Raw genomic sequence first — 19,413 nt, forward strand, 5'->3', positions numbered from 1 at the left:
GATTTTTCTATATTGATTGTTCATCATGTGACTGCCAGGATTTCTCGTATAATGTTGAACAAAAGTAGTGAGAGTAAACATTCTTGCCTTGTTCCCAATCTTTAGGGAAATGTGCTCAGTTCTAACTTATTTAGCACTCTCAATTCCATTCCAGCCCTGTCAGACAGGTTCTCAATATAAGCAAAATTCTCACAGAGTACTGGAGGTGGGGGGAATTTAGATAATGTACAGTTGTCATTTGAACAAATAAAACAGCATTAGGGTTTAAGATTAACACAAAGTAGGATAAATTTATAATTTGTGATTTCTGTTACTTTTATTATTACCTGATACACTTGAGTTCTAAACACTATAAGGAGATATTCCTGCTATCTTTGGTCTCTCATCCTAAGGTTTCAAAATCCTTTTAAAAGGAGATAGCTGTGGTATCTTTTAAACTTCTTAGCTCAAGGGATTACTTTCTTCTCTTACTTTTCAATCTTAATGACTAACTAATATGCAGTTTTCCAAAAATTCTGATCCTCTAAGTAGACCTCCCAGATAGGTGCTCATTAAAAAATAAAAAAAAATTGAGTCCACAGCAATTGCATAATTTTGTTTATAGTGTCCTGAATACTGGAGGGTAGATGCCCTCCAGTAATGGATGCATTTGCTGACCAGCGCTTCATGTTTATTCTAAGGAATCCCAGCACCACCAAAAAAAAAAAAAGTGGGAGACCCACTTATCCTCATTCATAGCCCTTGGAAACAAGACATTTAATCTCAGATGCCTGAGTCATACCATCATCAACTCTAGTTCTTCAGATATGTAACTGGTATCTTCTCTGCTCACATCTGTGCTGTTAGATTTTGTTCCCTGAAGGTAGCCAATATGTCACTCTCCCTTCCTTCTCCCAAATTAACTTTATCAACTATGGGAAAAGGATTAGGAAACACCAAGCAACCTTGCTTATGGTAAAAATGAATACTGATTGATAAATTGCATCATAATTGGATGGTAGGACTCTGAATGGACTATATATCTGGTGGAAGGCCATAGCTTTGAGCTTCTCTGAATGTGGAGCCTCATCTAACTAGGCATATCCTTTCCATGGACTTTGGAAGCTGTGTCTGTGAAACTATCACAAAAGATTTCAGTTCTTGTGCAGCATGGTATATCAAGCAAAGGCAATCTCTGCTCCTAATTATGTGGATCTTGTCACTCTGTACCCAAATTGTCATCTGGTGATAGAGTATAATGAATAACACCTAGACAGCTAAGAACTTACTCTGGTTAAAACAAAACAAAACAAAAAAAGTATGTCCTGTAATATATCTTGTGCAATACCCTCTTAAGAGACTATAATACTAAGTTTAGTCTACACAGGTCATGAAAGTGTGAATGACTCATTGACCTTGAGAAGACCCTCATGGTGATCTTTGCAATAAGCAAAGAATACCAGTGGTCTTTCATGTGTAGAACTCATAATTTGAGTTTCCCCAATAATGCTTGTCATAAACTGCTTCCATTGAACCTGCTTTTTTTGAGGTATGTTAAAGAGGACCTTGCCATTTATGCATTTAGTCTTTTATTCCCCTGTTGGTATATATTCAGAAATTCCACATAGGGGCTGGGGATATAGCTCAGCGGTAAATCACTTGCTTAGCATGCAGGAGAGAGTAGGTTTCATTCCCAGCACCACAAAAATAAAACAAAACAAACAAACAAAAAAACCAAAGTAAATAAAACACATCAAGAAAGAAAAAAGAAATAAAAGAAGAATTTCAAAGATGGGCATACTGCCAAAAATTGCTTCAAGCATACTAAGATGCTATATAAATGGAAGTTTATTATCTGCAACCATATATAATTTCTATTCTTGGCTGCAGCAAACTTTCCGTTAAAAGGCTTTGTTTTCTCCTACTCCAAGGTCTATTACTCTTGCTACATTTCAGGAATTTTTCCATCTCAACTCTAACTAAAAATTCTGTCCATTCACTGGTGCTACATCTCAATGGGATGTATCTAAATATGTAACATCAATAAAAGGTTCCTAAAAACTAGTCCCCAAATGTGTTTCTAGTTAGGAAAGTCTATCTCAGAACAGGGAAGGGACTTTTGATCAGTCCAAATATAGATCCTATGGATTTACTGTCACCTAGCAAAGACTGTAATTTCAGACATTATTTTATCAATTATTGCTGATTAAACAGAAACTTTCATAAGAAATCACTAGCTAAACGAATATCTCAAGGTGTCAATCTAAGATATACACAAAATGATTATTAGCAATCTATTCCTTCAAAAAGTTCAGTTGGGGAAATAATATAGCGAGTGTAATGCAATCACATTTTATGCATTTATATTTCTTAAGGTATAATTAACAGGGAAAATTTAAAATAATGATCCCTTTGTCTATAAAAATTGTGTCAATAATATTTCAAAGCTGGTAAGAACAGTGAACATAGCTGTATTTATTTTGCCATTTTAGCTGTTAAATAAAAATAACCACCACACTTTACTTGTACTATTTTTATGAAACACACACATTTGGTTCACTCTTGAATATTATTATTATTGTTAAATTTTAGTATACTTTTTTATTATCCTAAAACTACCCAAACATTTATAAAAGTGGAGAGGCTGGTAGAATGACATTACATGTGCTAAAAAATGCAACTAAAGAAGCCAGTTATTTAAGTCACTGTTATTTGCAAATATAACATAAAATGCTGAGAAAAAAATGTAACATGTTACAATGTGGACATACTGACTTCAAACATGCATGTAGTCACCCATGGTCCCCACCCACCCCTGCTTCTTCCACACATGCATTTAACATTTGTTACTTTGGGAAAAATAGTCTTGAATTATTGAGCTTTGAATTATGTGTGTTGTCCAGAACAGATTCCTCCAATAAAATAGAAACACCTTACCTTGTAGAAGGTAGTATGTGTTTAAAGGTCAAATGGAACAAGATTACAAGCCAGAATGGCCTACAATAGGAGAAGGGAGGCCTCATTGATTCGCTGTGGTCTTTTAGTTAACAAGTATTAAATTTTTAATATGTTCCAGAAAATGTGCTAGAAGCTAGAAATGAAAAAATAGAAACTCTACCTTGAGAGTTTGTTTTATAAAACAGAGGGGAAAAAAATGAAAATAATAGTAACAATAATTAGTAGTATTCCAAAGGAATCTTGAATAATCACAAGTCGCATTAAAATAATTTCTTCAATTAGGTAAGAATTTCAAACAGTATAAAACTAAGTTATTATACTTGTAGGAATTTGATAAGAAAAAAAAATTTGTTTTAGTGCTAGAGATTGAACCCAGGGATGCTGTACCACTGAGCTACATCTCATTTCTTTTTATTTTTTATTGAGACAGGGTTTTGCTAAGTTTCTGAGGCTGACCTCAAACTTGCAATCAATCCTCCTGCCCCAGTCTCTTGAATCACTGGGATTACAGGCATGAGCTACCATGCCCAGCAAATTTTAGAAAATTTAAGGCATATACTTCATGCTTAAGCAAAGAGTTTAGCCATAAAATCAAACTACTATGAATGCTTTCATTGAATCTACATTAAACAAAAAAAAAAAAAAAAACAAAAAAAAAAAAACCCTTTATTTTCTTGTCAATACCAGTACAGTACAATATTATATTTTCTTCTACTAATATTATTAAAAGAGAACACACAGCTCCAAACAGTTATGAACATGTAGGTATTTCTTTTAAACTCCTACTTATAATACTAATGTCTAACAAATTTAGTTTTAACCAAAAGGAATCAACAAAAGCAACCATATTCTCTAATTTAATGATCATATTACTATTCTATTGGCACTATAAAAACTTATGCTGTAGGAAAAGGCCTGTATTTGCAAATGATAGAGTAGTATTATACAGAATGGAGTTGTCAAGATAATCAGGAAATGGGTATGAAAAGCATGTCTGAGTATGTAACAAGAGAATTAAATTTTGAAAGATAGGTATTCTATGCTCTGAATGTTGGTGTCTCCATCATCCCCAATTCATATGTTGGAACCTAACCACCTGGGTGATGGGTATTAAGAGATGTGGTCTTTGGAAGGTGATTAGATCATATTAAAAGTCTAATCTAATGCTAAATCCAAATAAAATATACATGTAAAATAGGTATTTATGGAAAATTTACAAAAAAATACACTTGTATGTAGACTACAACTAAAAAACTCATTTTTTTTTTAATTGAAAGAACTTGAGGGAATGAGTTTGAATCTGTTATTATCTGCCCTCCTGGCATGCCATCTAGTAGGAACAGACCCCTCATTAGATATTAAGTCTACCAACTCCTTGATCTTGAACTTCCCAGCTCCCTCCATAACTGTAATCAATAAATTTCTATTGTTTATAAATTACCTAGTGAAAGATACCCAAGTGCACTAAGACAAAGTAGGTGGAAGGTAGTGACAGGGGAAGGATACCCACTATCCTTCCAAAAATATTCAAACAAACCAAATACTCAAAATTCAAAGATTAAAAAAAACTCAAAACTCAATTATGGGACATGGCATTTAAAAATTGCTGACATCCTTGTGAAATTCAATGCAACTGTTAGCATTTATTTTTGGAAAAAAACAATAAAATATTACTGAAATAAATATAATAGTAGCCAAAAGGTGTTGTAGAAGGAAAGAAGAGAATCATATTGCAACTTTCATCATACAAGAGGAGAGTCAAAAAGGACATTTCATACATCCTAAGGGAATTCTACATCAATAAGACATAACAATCATAAATATTTATGTCCCAAGCAATGGAGCACCTACATACATCAAACAAATCCTTCTCAATTTCAAGAATCAAACAGACCACAACACAATAATACTGGGTGCCTTTAACACACTTTCTCACCCCTGGATAGATCCTCCAAACGAAAACTAAATAGAGAAGCTACAGAACTAAAAAAATAATAATAATAATAATTGAGACTTAAAAGACTGAATACACTTTCTTCTCAGCAGCACACAGATCCTTCTCTAAAACAGGCCATATCTTAGGCCACAAAGCAATTCTTAGCAAATAAAAAAAAAATTGAGATAATACCTTGCATTCTATCAGATCATAATGGAATGACATTAGAAATCAACAATAAAATAAAAAACAGAAGCTACTCTAATGCCTGGAGACTAAATAACAAACTATTGAATGACCAATGGATAACAGAATAAATCAGGGATGAAATAAAAAAATACTTAGAGGTAAATGAGAATAGCCATTCAACGTATCAAAATCTCCGATACACCATGAATGAAGTTCTAAGAGCTCATTGCATTGAGCTCTTCATTGCAATGCAATGAAGTTCATTGCATTGAGCTCATTCCTTAAAAGAATAGAAAGTCACCAAATAAATAACATTACATCTCAATGCCTTAGAAAAAGAACAAATCAATTTCAAAAGCAGTAGAAGATAGGAAATAATTGAAATCAGAGCTGAAGTAAATGAAACTGAAAAAATATTTTTAAAAATCGATAAAACAAAAAGTTGGTTCTTTAAAAAAATAAATAAAATTGATAAACACTTAGCCAAGCTAACAAAGAAAGTGGTGGGGGAGGGAGAGAGAGAAACTCAAACCACTAAAATTCAAGATGAAAAGGGAAGGATCACAGCGGACACTACTGAAACACAAATGATAATCAGAACCTATTTTGAAAATGTACACCCTAATAAAATAGAAAATCTTGAAGACATTAACAAATTTCTAGAGACGTGTGACCTACCCAAATTGAATCAGGAGGACAGAAAATTTAAACAGATCAAACAATGAAATTGAAGATGCCATCAAAAGTCTACCAAGAAAGAAAAGCCCAGGACCAGATGGATTCTCAGGCAAGTTCTACCACACTCAAAGAAGAACACACACCAATCCTCCTCAAATTATTGGATGAAATAAAAACAGGAACATAACTCAACATTGTAAAATCTATATATGCTAAACCCAAAGCCAACATCATTCTAAATGGAGAAAAACTAAGAGCATTCCCTCTAAAAACCAGAACATGACAAGGATGCTCTCTTTCACTACTTCTTAGTCATTGAAACTCTCTAGCCAGAGCAATTAGATAAAAGAAATTAAAGCAATACTAACTGGAAAGAAGAACTCAAACTATCCTTATTTGCTGACAACATAATTCTACATCTAGAAGACCCAAAAAACTCCACCAGAAAACTTCTAGAACTCATAAATGAATTCAACAAAGTAGCAGGATATAAAATTGACAACCATAAATCAACTGCATTCCTATACATCAGTGAGAAATAAAATTTTTAAAAAATATCCATTCACAATAACCTCAAAGAAAATAAAATATTTGGAAATCAATCTAACAAAAGAGGTAAAAGACCTTTACAATGAAAACTACAAACACTAAAGAAAGAAACTGAAGAAGACCTTAGAAGATGGAAAGATCTCCCATATTCTTGGGTAGGCAGAATTAATATTGTTAAAATGTCCATACTACCAAAAGCGCTATACAGATTTAATGCAATTCATATTAAGGTTCCAATGACATTCGTCACAGAAATAGAAAAAGCTGTCATAAAATTCATTTGGAAAAATAAGAGTCCCAGAATAGCCAAAGCAATACTTAGCGAGAAAAGTGAAACAGGAGGCATCAAATACCAGACTTTATATTATACAGAGCTCTAGTAACAAAAACAGCATGGTACTGGCACCAAAACAGACATGAAAACCAATGGAACAGAACAGAATACACAGAGATGAACCCACATAAATACAGTTACCTCATACTAGACAAAGGCACCATAAAGACAACGTACATTGGAGAAAAGACAGCCTCTTCAACAAATGGTGCTGGGAAAACTGGAAATCCATAAAATTAGACCCCTATCTCTTACCCTGCACAAAACTCAACTCAAAGTGGACCAAGGACCTGGGCATTAGATCAGAGACCCTGCGCCAAATAGAAGAAAAAGTAGGCTCAAATATTCATCATGTCAGCTCTGGAACCAAATTCCTCAACAACACTCCTGAAGTGCAAGAAGTAAAATCAAGAATCAATAAATGGGATGGTGTCAAACTAAAAAGCTTCTCCACAGCAAAGTAAACAATGAAGAATGTGAAGAGACAGCCTACAGAATGGGAGAAAATCTTTGCCAGCTGCACCTCAGATAGAGCATTTATCTCCAGGATATATAAAGAACTCAAAAAACTTAACACAAAATAAAATAAAATTAAATTAAATAAATAAAATAAAATAAAAAACAAAATTAATAAATGGGCAAAGGAACTGAACAGGCACTTCACAGAAGAAATATATGAAAAAATGTTCAACGTCTCTAGCAATTAGAGAAATGCATATTAAAACTACACTGAAGGGGGCAAATAGCTCAGCTCGCAAAGCACTTGCCTTGAGTGTGCACAGGCCCAGATTCGAATCCCCAGCACCTCAGAAAACAATGTGGTGGCTTCAAAACTACGTTTTGAAGATTCCATCTCACTGTAGTCAGAATGGCAATTATCAAGAATACAAGTAACAATAAATGTTGGTGAGGATATGGGGGAAAAGATACACCTATATATTGCTGGTGGGACTGCAGATTAGTGCAACCATTATGGAAAGCAGTATGGGGACTCCTCAGAAAACTTGGAATGAAACCACCATTTGACCCAGCTATCCCACTTCTCAGTTTATACCCAAAGAACTTAAAATTAGCCTACTACAGTGACACAGCCACATCAATGTTTATAGCATCTCAATTCACTGTAGCTAAGCTATGGATTCAACCTAGGTGCCCACTGACAGATGAATGGATAAAGCAAATGTGATATACATACACAATGGAATATTACTCAGTCATAAATAGGAATGAAATTATGGCATTTGCCAGTAAACGGATGGAAATGGAGACTATCATGCTAAGTGAAATAAGTCAGTCCTCCAAAAAACCAAAGGCTGAATGTTCTCTGTGATATGCGTTGCTAACACACAATAAAGTGGGGGTCGAGGGCAGGGAAGAATAGAAGTTCACTGGATTAGACAAAGGGGAATGAAGGAAGGGAGGGGAGATGGGAATAGGAAATATAGTAGAATGAATCAGACATAACTTTCCTATGTTCATATATGAATACACGACCAGTGTCACTCCACATCATGTACAACCACAAGAATGGGAAGTTATACTCCACGTACAATATGTCAAAATATACTCTATTGTCAGGTGTATCTAAAAAGAAAAAATAAAATAAAAAAAGAGAAGAGTCAATAAATTCTATTTCACTTTTTATGTTATTTTGAACATCCATCAATGGGTTCATTCATTTATCTGTCTGGCTTTTTTTTATAAACTAACACTCTAAAATGAAAATGGGATCTATATCTTCCAAATTACTCTATCAAAATGTTTGATTAAAAAGTCTTAAGAGTGGCAAAATTGGGAGAACAGGTGGAAAAACTAAGACACAAAATAAAAGTATAAAAGTAATATAAGTGAAATTAAGTATGTCAGTTACCCAGACAAAATATCAAAGACCAAATATTATATGGTTAGATTAGCCATATGCTATTTATAAGAGAAATATTTAAAATAACAGGTTCAAAATAAAGTGATAAATATGCCACCCAAATTATGTTACAAATATCAATATCAAGTAAAACTTCAAGGCATTAGTCATTAAGTGGGACAAATATACAAATCAGAATGAAGTTATAAGAGAATAAACTTTTATGGACCAAATAATTTAGCGCTGAAGTTCTCTGTCTTTAATAGATGAACTGTACAAAAAGAACAACAATACAAATAATATAAATGAAAAGTCTGATTTAATGCTGAAGGTAACAAATAGAATATGCATATAAAAAAGATATTTATGAAAAATTTACAAAAATACATGACATATCTTGTTTTATTTGGCGGTGGGTACCAGGAATTGAACTCGGGGACCCTCGGCCATTGAGCCACATCCCCAGCTCTATTTTGTATTTCATTTAGAGACAAGGTCTCACTGAGTGCTGAGGCTGGTTTTGAACTCATTATCCTCCTGCCTCAGCCTTCCCAGCAGCTGGGATTACAGGTATGTACCACTGAGCTGGGTGACATATTTAGACCAAGGAAAAAAAAACCTCAAAAAATTTTTTTTCCAAAAACTGAAATTCAAAGGACTTTTGAATCTTATTTGAATAATAATAATAAAAAAAAACTGGAAGTAAACAAAATAAAAATAAATACTCTCCTGAACACTCTTGGGTCAAAAAAATAAAAATGTGAATCAAAATTTAAAAATAATTTAAAATCTGCACATGACAAAACATATACTATTGCATACAAGTCTGATTTGTTTCTCATGGCACATTTCTAGAGGTTTGGTAGAAGTGAAGGTCACTGGAACTAACAAAGTCTAGGAACTTTCTGGCTATGGAGTTATATGGTGATCAATGTGACCAACAGAAATTCCCCCTATGATAGCAGGAATTGAGGCAAAGACAAGAGAGAAATACCAAAGTACCAATTAATTTGGGAAAATCACCAAGAGATGACTAGACGTCAAGGGACATCAATCCAGAAATTTAGAACAGTTAATTAACCAAAAGAAATATGTAAATAGTACTTGATTTTCACACTGATAGATTAAAAATCAGTTCCTTTACATAATAGTCACATTAGCAATAAGTATTTATTAACTAACGAATAAAAAGAAGGTTCTAGGGCTGGGGATATAGCTCAATTGGTAGAGTGCTTGCCTAGCATGCACAAGGCCCTGGGTTCAATCCCCAGCACCAAAAAAAAAAAAAAGAAGAAGAAGAAAGTTCTAACTAACATCTTAGTAGTTTGATCAAACCAATTAGAAGAGATAGCTGCATGGCATATATACATAGATATGTGCCAATTCAAAATAGAGACTATTCGTATAATTCATGTGAATAAATGAACATGAGCTAGGAGAAATTAAATGATTTATTTTCTTGTTTTGTTCTATATCCCTTTAAGGCAGATCTGATCTTTAGAGGTTTAATTTATACATTGACAAAGAAATATGAGCCTATTTAGGTTGCTTTATAATATAATTCTGAAATTAGAGCAGTGAATTTTGTTTTTTTGACTACCTTTAGAACTTGATCTTAAGCTGCTAAAAATCTATTCAATTAAAATAAGCATAAAAAGTTTTCAGAGAACTGAAAGGCTTAAGAAAAAAACTTAGTGGAATTGTTTGTTTTTTTCCCTGGGAAATAAAGAATTTTTCAACTCTTCAAAAATGAAGATAAACTTTTAGTTTAATGCTAATAAAACTAACCTGTAATTTTTGCTGCCTTTTCCTCTTGGTTCACTCGGTTCTCATCATCATCTTCATTATCTTCTTCAAAGTCATCCAAATTGCCAATGTCAGCTTGCTTCATACTCATCAAACTGGCCAAACTTTGCATGTCTTCATCCCTATATTAATGATTAAAAATATAATCAAATTATAATATAGTTAATTAAATGACATTGCTTGAAAAATTATTGTTTCTTAAGAAAACATAGGTTGAGCATCCCTAATCCAAAAATTCAAAATCCAAACATTCCAAAGTCCAAAACTTTTTGAGTCACTGAAAGAATGCCACAAGAAAAAAAATTCCCTACCCAAGTTCACATGATAGGTTGCAGTAATACTTCAGGTGTTCTAAAAATACTGTGTAAAATTACCTTCAAGCATGTAAGGTATATAAGGTGTGTATAAAACATAAAAGAAATTAGTGTTTATACTTGGGTCCCAGCCCCAAGATGTCTCATTGTGTATATGTAAATATTCTAATATCTAAAAAATTCTGAAATCTGAAACACTCTGGTCCTAAGCAGTTTGAATAAGGGACACTCAACCTATAACATTAATATTAATATTAATATTCCTTCTTTCTGTAAATATGCCAATAAGTCTTTTTAACCAGTTGTATAAGAATACTGAATAATCCAAATACTCATTCATTAATTTTAAAATAGAATGTGTAACGAGTAAAAAGAAAAAATTGAAAACTAACTAGTTAGGAGTTAGTTTAAATCTGTGTGCTATAGTAAAATAAGCCAGTGGTCACACCTACAATCCTAGCAACTTGGGAGGTTGAGACAAGAGGACTGCAGACCAGCCTTAGCAATTTAGCAAGGCACTCAGCAACTTAAGACCCTGTCTCAAAATAAAAAATAAAAGGGACTGAAGATGGAGCTTAGTGATAAAGAACCCCTGAGTTCAATCCCCAATATCTAAAATCAATCAATCAATCAATAGGGTAGTTGCATATCAGATGATATCTAGACTTGAAAATATTGAAGTTTTCAAAAGGAATTAGAACAGGAATTCTTAAAGTCCATGACCCATTTTGGATTTATGGGTTAGAGGAAAGAAAGTAGTAAACTTCTGTAAATCATATTTAAATCCTGCTTAATGTGTATTTTTTTCCAAAGGAGTCATACCCCACAAACACACAAAGTTAGAAGTACTATTTTAACAGAAAAAGCATCTTAAAAATAAAGTCTACCCTTTTTAGGAATTACAAGATAAAAAATGTCATGGGTCAATTATAAGTTAATTAAAATACTATTAAAATCTTGATGTTGGGCTGGGGTTGTAGTTCAGTGGTAGAGCACTTGCCTAGCATGTGTGAGGCAGTGGGTTCAATCCTCAGCACCATATAAAAATAAACATAATAAAGGTATTTGTGTCCATCTACAACTTAAAAAAAAGATTTAAAATCTTGATTTTATTAAAATTTTGAAGTATTTGAAAAATATTTGTTAACTTTACTTAAATATTCTACTTTTACCTTAACTTCAAATAAACTACAGTGAATGAATTTCTAATATGTCATACACAAATTATTTTTTGATTTGGTATACTTCCTCCAAATTCAGACAGTCAAATTAAAATATTGTTTTCTTATAAAGTAATGCTTTACTTATCTTCTAAATACAGTATGGCTTTGCAAACTAAACTAGTTTTTGAAATTCTTTGCATCTTATTTCACATAGGCTGTTAACAAAATCATTTCCCCCTTTTAAAAACATTTAGTGATATAAAGTCTGCATGAACAACAAAAAGTTGTATAACTTCATATAAATGCTTTACAAATTGCTCACTTACCAATAATAGAATAGGGACATAATTTCAAAATATATCATTCCTAAAAAGTTAACTTGCTTAATTTTTCCACTTTAATTTACTCATATTTTAATCCTGAACATTTTTCTTTGGGGAAGGTAAGAAGGTAAGGAAGAAGGAGGTAGAGAAGGAATTCAGGTTATTCTGAGTCTCCATTCAATTCAAATTGAGACATTTGATTTATCTGAATTTCCTCTCACTCAGATTACTGTGAATGGTGCTGATTCACTTTCTACTGCTCCATGGAAGGGAGTCTACCCTCAAAGGAGCTTCTCTGAATTTGTTTTCTCTCTTCTTCCTTTCATTTTGGCTTAAACTTCAGGATAAGATATTTTAAATATGTCAGTATTTTCGCGTGCAGTTTAAGGTCCTGGGATGAAAGACTAAGATGCTTCCATTCTGGACTAACCATACTAACTTAGAACATAACTTCCTTGAGAGGAGACTTATTATTGTTATCTACCACGTTATTTGCTGCCATGTAGATAGGTGCCAAACATCTCATTTTGAGTGATGCACAGAATCCAGTCTTATCATTCAAGTAGACTTTCCAGTAGGTCAGACATATTCAGAACTGTGGTTTGGATTGTATTGAAATGTTCACAGATACCTTTACCCCTCACCTTTAATAGGAAAATTCTAAGCATAGCATTTCCATTTATCTCATCCCTTCATCTTGTATTTCAAGTAGGTACTAACTCTTTCATTACACCAGTAGCATGCACTTACTCTAACTTAACTGTATGCAATAATCAGAGTGACGGATACTTTTTCCCTACTGCTCTATGTATGCTCATTTCATTTTATCCAGTCAGAATTTTACTCTTTTAAGAGACTAGACCCAGATCTAGAAATCTTTGTGCAATGCTTATTCAGTGTTTAATAAGTAATTTTGGGTTTTTATTTTTGGGACAGGGTCTGACATTGTTGCCTAGGTTGGTCTAGAAATCCTGGGCTTGAGCAATCCTCCCACCTCAGCATCCTGAACAATGGGGATACAGGGACACACCACTGAACCTTGCAGAAGTGATTTTTGAAAAAGGTAATAATCATGGATAAATTGTTTATTTATGTGTACTTTTCTAAGCAAGTTTTAGAAAGCAGAGCCAAGAAACAAGAATTGGCAAAAGTTTCCTTAGTTCTTTCATCTCTTTTATCTAAATTTTCATTTAGGGTTCCTCTCACTTCTCAGTTGCATCAAGTAGCTCTACAAATTTAACTGCACTTTAGATTATAGGCTGCTACAAGGAAGGTAGACACTTCAGATACCCTATAATATCCAATTTAAAAATTGAAACTAGCTATAATCCCTTTTATATTATAGTTCATTTTTTGGAATCAAAAGAGACTATAAGTAACAAAGAGTTCATTTAACTCAGTCTATCAAATAAAGAATAATGGCTATGTTATATGATGTTCAACTACTGCCAGTCTACTGAGCCAAAAGCTCTACCATGGTGTCTTGAAACACACTGTGAATGAAGCAGCTTATATGACAAAATCAACTTACGTGGCTTTTCCTTCCCGAAGGAAAATGCAAGATAATGAAAACTGGAGAGTGGCAGATACAACTTTTTTAGACAATGGCTTGAATTTTAACTTGACGTCAGTCTGAGTTGGCATAGGGCTTGCATACTGTTTCATATTGATGCTGCTAGTAGCAAGAGCTTTCCTTCTACCAGAAGGGGATTCCTAGAAGACACAAACACACACAAAATAAAAGTAAAAAAATTTTAAAGTTGTATATTTTGGAGTTAAATTATAGTTAAATAATAAAATTCAATAACAACTGAGAACTCCCTTCTCCAATGATCCCTAAAACATAGTAATAAATAAAATTATGATGAGGTTTCATCATAGCCTTTATGTCTAAGTAAGGCAGATAAGAAATTGGAAAGTACAGTGGAAAAAAGGGAAAACGAGGATACTCTAAATATCTTAGGAAAGGAAAAGCAAGGAATAAAAACAAAGACAAAAAGTCTCCAGGTTTACTGTAAGAAAAGGCTCTAACACAGGGTTAGGCACCAACAAGTAGTCAACAACTGTTTTCATTCCTTTCATTGTACTAATTGGTACAATGTACTTAATGGCACAATGTAACCTAATGGTATTTCTCCTTTGTAAACACTAAAATTTTTTACGGAACCTCCAGCCTAGGTGACATTCTTCCTCTTTTTTGCCTACACCATATAAATTCTATCTATATTGCAATTTGAGACATTTCTTTCCAAAGAACTTTTCTGATCATTCCAGCTTGTAATTCCCTCTCCCTTCCCTAAGATCACACATATAAAGGAAGAAATAGTTCTCTGATCTTAGGTCTATGACAGCACTGCTAACTAATGCCAGCAAATTTCAAAATTCTTCTTGACACAGCTATTGCCAATTCATCAGAAATGAAACACAAAATGAAACCTGTCTGCTATCAAAGGTATTTAAAATTCCATTAATAAGCCATCACATAACCTAATTATACTTTATAGAATAATAGCCTAAGAGAATAATTGAAATAAGACAGCAAAATAATGACTGGGCATTAATTACATGTAAAATACATGTAAATTCTGAAGGGATATGATGACACATAATATATAATCCTTGAGTGTGTTCTAATGGGAAGGAAAAAATTTTATGGATAATTTGTAATAATGTAAATCAGAGGTTATATATATCATATTATTTCTTAACATTTACTGATCTGGCAGTTGAGAGCAACATTTAAGGCTGAATTTTCAAGTTGTGTGACCTTGAACAAGTCAGGACACTTGAATCTCAGTAATCTTCTCTGCAAAATAAAGAGGGGCTAAACAAATCCATTAAAGTTCTGCAATTATTTTCTATGAAATGTTCCAACCAAGGCAGGAAAAGTTTCCATTAACATCTTTGAAATTTTATTTAATAAATCTTTACTTGTCCTATGATTGACTAATCTGCCTAAAATAAGGATATACTAATTTAATCAAAACATTAAAACAGACCTCAAAAATCTGACATTTCTGCCCAACAGAATAAGTAAAAATGTAATATAACATCCCTAAAGAATACCTTGTTTTAAAACGTGGTCTTATCTGTCAGATTATGCACAGCAATATTTTACAGAACTATTAGTGCATGTAGATACCTTATGAATGAATTTCAAAAATGCATCAAGCACTTGAGAAGGATTTAAGCCCTCTCAGAAGAAATACTTAAGAATATGCAAATACCCTCAACTGAATCAAGTTGAACAGATGTGACTATCCCAAACAATACAAGTGTTCTTTCCCTGGTCGCTACTGTCAATCAAAGAATAAGATTAAGGTCCAAGGTTCTGACAATGTGCAAAATGAAAAAGTACGATCAGGGAGTATCAATTTATTACACTGATATGAACAATAATCTCTTATTGTACCTTTAGAATAGCTAACAATGTCTACATATAATATAGGATTTAAAGCCCCAGTTGTGAAAGCATGACATACAAACTGTCATGTATCATTTTCAGTTTTTGTTAAATCTGTTTTACAAAGTATGACATTGATCCCTTAATGTAATTATTTAATTTTGTAACAAAATAATCAAACTACCAAAATTAAGATAACTTGGAAATAGGCATGATTTTGAATGTTTGCTTTAAGGATGGTTCCTGTAAAAGTCTAGATTTTTGATAATTAACATTCTGCCAATTTCATTTTTTAGAATAAAAGTTATATAAAAATTTTTTTCTGAACTCAGATTTTAAGACAAAAAGGTGTTCTAATTATTTGGTAAATCAAAGTCTTTGAAACAATAGGTAATTAAAACCTATTAAATTCTAAACACAATTAGCTGTACCATTTAAGCAGAGGTTCTTAAACTTCGATGTTTATTAAAAAGCAAAAACAAAATCAGGAGAGCTGGTTAAAAATGTAGGTATATCTGGATCCCACTCCTACAGATCCTAAATTAGTATACCTAGAGATGGAATCGGGAATCTGCTGATTTCTAATAAGTAATACACACACCCATCCTACTCCCGATGCATGCACACCACTAGTACCAGGTGATTCTGACCCAGTTAATCTAAGTCATATTTTCAGAAATACCTTCCACATAAGTACTAACATAAAATTATTTTAACATAAAAAAATCACATTTTTCATAACTACTCTCATTCATGTATCTAAGCTTCAATCTCACATTCTCAAATTGGCAAATATTTAAAAAGTTGCAATACCAAATATCTGTAAGAATGAGGAACAATGCAAAACTTCCCAGTGTGGTGGTGCATGCCTGCGATCTCAAAGATTCAGAAGGCAAGGACAGAGAATCACAAATTTGAGAATAGTCTCAGCAATTTGGTGAGAACTTATTTCAAAATAAAAAATAAAAAGGGCTGGGGATATAGCTCAGCTCAGTTATAAAGCATGCCTCAGTAGCAAAAAATAAAAACTCTTTCATATTGCTGTGTTGTATAACCATCACTACTGTTTCCAGAACTTTTTCATCAATAACTCCCACTCTTCCACCCCCAGCACCTGGTTACCTCTATCCCTTATGTCTCATTTACCTATTCCTCGAATAAGTGGAATCATACAATATTTGTCCTTTTGTGTTTGGCTTATTTCATGTAGCATAATGTTCCAATTCTATAAAAATCCAATTAAGATTTCAATTGGAACTGCATTAAATCTGCAGATCAATATGGGTCCCTGGACATCTCTGAAACTGAGTCACATTATTTTAAAATAGGGTATTTCTATCTACTTATTTAGAGTTTTAATGTCTCAAGGTTTTATCATTTTCCCCCACAGACCCTGCACATTTATTTTTCCTGGATTTATTCCTCAGTATGTTGTTATTGTTACAAATCATATTGTTTTTTAAATTATATTGTTGAACTATTTCTGGCATATAGAAAAGCAATTGAATATGCAAGTAGAATTTGCATCTAAGCAATCTTACTAGTACGCTTGTACTAATTTTACTATATATTTCCTTTTGGGTTTCTATTTTGATTATATCATCCACAAAATCATCTATTCATTTCATTTTTCCAATCTTTAATTTCTCTTTCTTTCTTTTTTTTTTTTTTTTTTTTTTTTTTGATGGTACATTGGCTCGGTCCTTCAGTATTATGTTGACCAGGTACAGTGAAGGGATCATTCTTGATTTATTCTTGACCTTACAAGGAAGTGCTTTTGATTTTTTATTGCTAAGTTAGGGTGTTTACTATAGATTTTTCTTCTTTAATACTACCCTTTCCTTTATAAAATTAAGGAAGCTCCCTTTATTACCAGTTTGTTTTGAGCTTTTAATTTTATTTCTAATTTTATTTAGCTAAATGTGTATTTATCAAATTTTTTTCCTGAATCTTTCAGGATAAAGTTTTCTTAGTTTTTAACCTTAATAAGTGTTAAATTAATAATTTTCTAAAATAATGGCAACCCCACATTTCTGGGATACACCCAACTAGATCATGCTGAGCTATGTACTATCTTTTCTATATATGAAAATATATTTATGGCTTTATGTTGCTATGGTTTGGATGTAGTTTGCCCTAAAGGTTCATGTGCTCAGTCCCCAGGATGCTGGTGTTGAGGTGATAGAACCTGTAAGAGATGAGGCCTTGAGGAAGGTAATTAGGTCACAAGGGCTCCACCCTCATGAATGGATTAACACTATTTCATCAGTCTGTAGATGTGGATTAGTTCTTAGTTCCTACTAGAGAGTGACATTATAAGAGGCAACCTGGGCCCTCCCTGTTCTCTGACTTCTTTTCTCACACTCATGTCTTTTCTGTACTTGAGGGTTTCCCATTACACTTCCCAGCCATGTTGTGATGTAGCCATGGAGGCCCTCACTAGATACTGCATGATACAGTTTGGAGTTTTCATTCACTAGAATTGTGAGCCAAATAAAACTCTTTTCTTTTTACATTCTTATATATTACCCAGACTCAGGTATTTGTTACAGCAACACAAAATGACCTGAAATGGATGCTTAATATTTTGCATGCAAATTTTTCATTGGGAAGATAGATCTATAATTGTATTTTTGTGCATGCTGTTTGATTGCTTATCTTAACCTGATAATCTGAGTCCTCTTCCTTTTCCAGAAAGACTTGGAATTATCTGTTCCTCAAATGTTTGGTTGAAGGTACTTATAAATTATCCAAGGCTATTCTCTTTTGAGAAGATATTTAATTAGTGAATAATGATTACAGATATTCAGGAGTATAATGTCTCCTTAAGTCAGTTGAGATAATTTTCCTCCCTAGGACTTTATTCATTTCATCCAAGATTTCTATTTACTAACTTGAACTATTATTACATTAATCTCTGCAAAATATATAATTTGTACATTTTTTTCACTCTCAATACTATTAATCTGTGATTTCCCTCTTGTTCATAATAATTTTTGCTATAAACTATTAAATTATGTTTCAAATTTTTTTTTTTTACTTTATTGATTCTTTCTAGTGAATCTTTGTTTTCTATTTCATTAGTTTCTGCTCCTCTTTATCATTTCCTTCTTCTTGCTTTCCTCAGGTATATTCTGTTCTAACTCCTGAATTCTGAGCAGTCCTTTACCAATATAAGCATTTAAGATTATATATTTGTCTAGGTACTGATTTAACTCATATATTATAATATGATTATAATATTTTATAAAAGATTTTTATTCTGTAAATATATTCCAATTTTTATCAAATTCTTTGACTTAGAAGATTCGAGAAACTTTTTTTTTTCATCTATATGGAGTTTTCCTACTTATTTCTAATTGGTTAGTATTTAATTGTACTAGGGTCACAGATTGTAGTCTGTGTAATGCCAATCCTTCAAAATGTATTGTGAAAAGTTTCACTGCCTAATCCATAATCAGTTTTCATAAATGTTCCATGGGTCCTTAAAAGCATGTAAGTGGTAAATATATAATGCTATTTTTACAACAAGATCATTTTTATTGTGAAAATCACCGTAGCCCCCAGTTATTATCTTTCCTATGTGATAAGGACAAGTATAGCAGCAAAATGTTCAAATTTGAGATCATGGAATATTTTTTAAAACATACAATCCAAGGAATAAATAAATGAAAGAGTTGAGAACCAGCTCACAATCTGGTCAATATTCCAAGTAATAAACCTTATGATAAACCTCCTTTTTCAATTTAGCACCCCCTCTTCCTGAACACACACAAAGCGCTCACACAATTTTTGAGTATTTTTAAAATATTTATGGTTTAACTACCATTGCTTCTCTTACACTGGATTAAGGTAACATAACTTCAAAATGATCTTGCTACTGCCTTTGTCCTTCAATTATTCCCAATGTAGCAATTAAA

At 32.7% G+C, this 19,413-nt stretch overlaps 1 protein-coding gene across 4 annotated transcripts in view; it reads right to left on the reverse strand.

Annotated features, from left to right (window-relative positions):
- Positions 1-19,413, reverse strand: part of EHBP1 (EH domain binding protein 1) — a 309,286-nt gene that overhangs the window by 184,421 nt on the left and 105,452 nt on the right. For all 4 annotated transcript variants that reach the window (XM_079109672.1, XM_079109674.1, XM_079109673.1 and 1 more), the window contains exons 6-7: positions 13,622-13,803; positions 10,273-10,412 (exon numbers count right to left, since the gene is read on the reverse strand). In XM_079109672.1, coding sequence (XP_078965798.1) covers positions 10,273-10,412; positions 13,622-13,803 — 322 coding nt within the window. The remainder of the gene's footprint in view (positions 1-10,272; positions 10,413-13,621; positions 13,804-19,413) is intronic.

This window comes from Sciurus vulgaris (assembly GCF_902686455.1).
Source record: "Sciurus vulgaris genome assembly, chromosome: 14".
In the NCBI taxonomy this organism is placed as follows: Eukaryota; Metazoa; Chordata; class Mammalia; order Rodentia; family Sciuridae; genus Sciurus; species Sciurus vulgaris.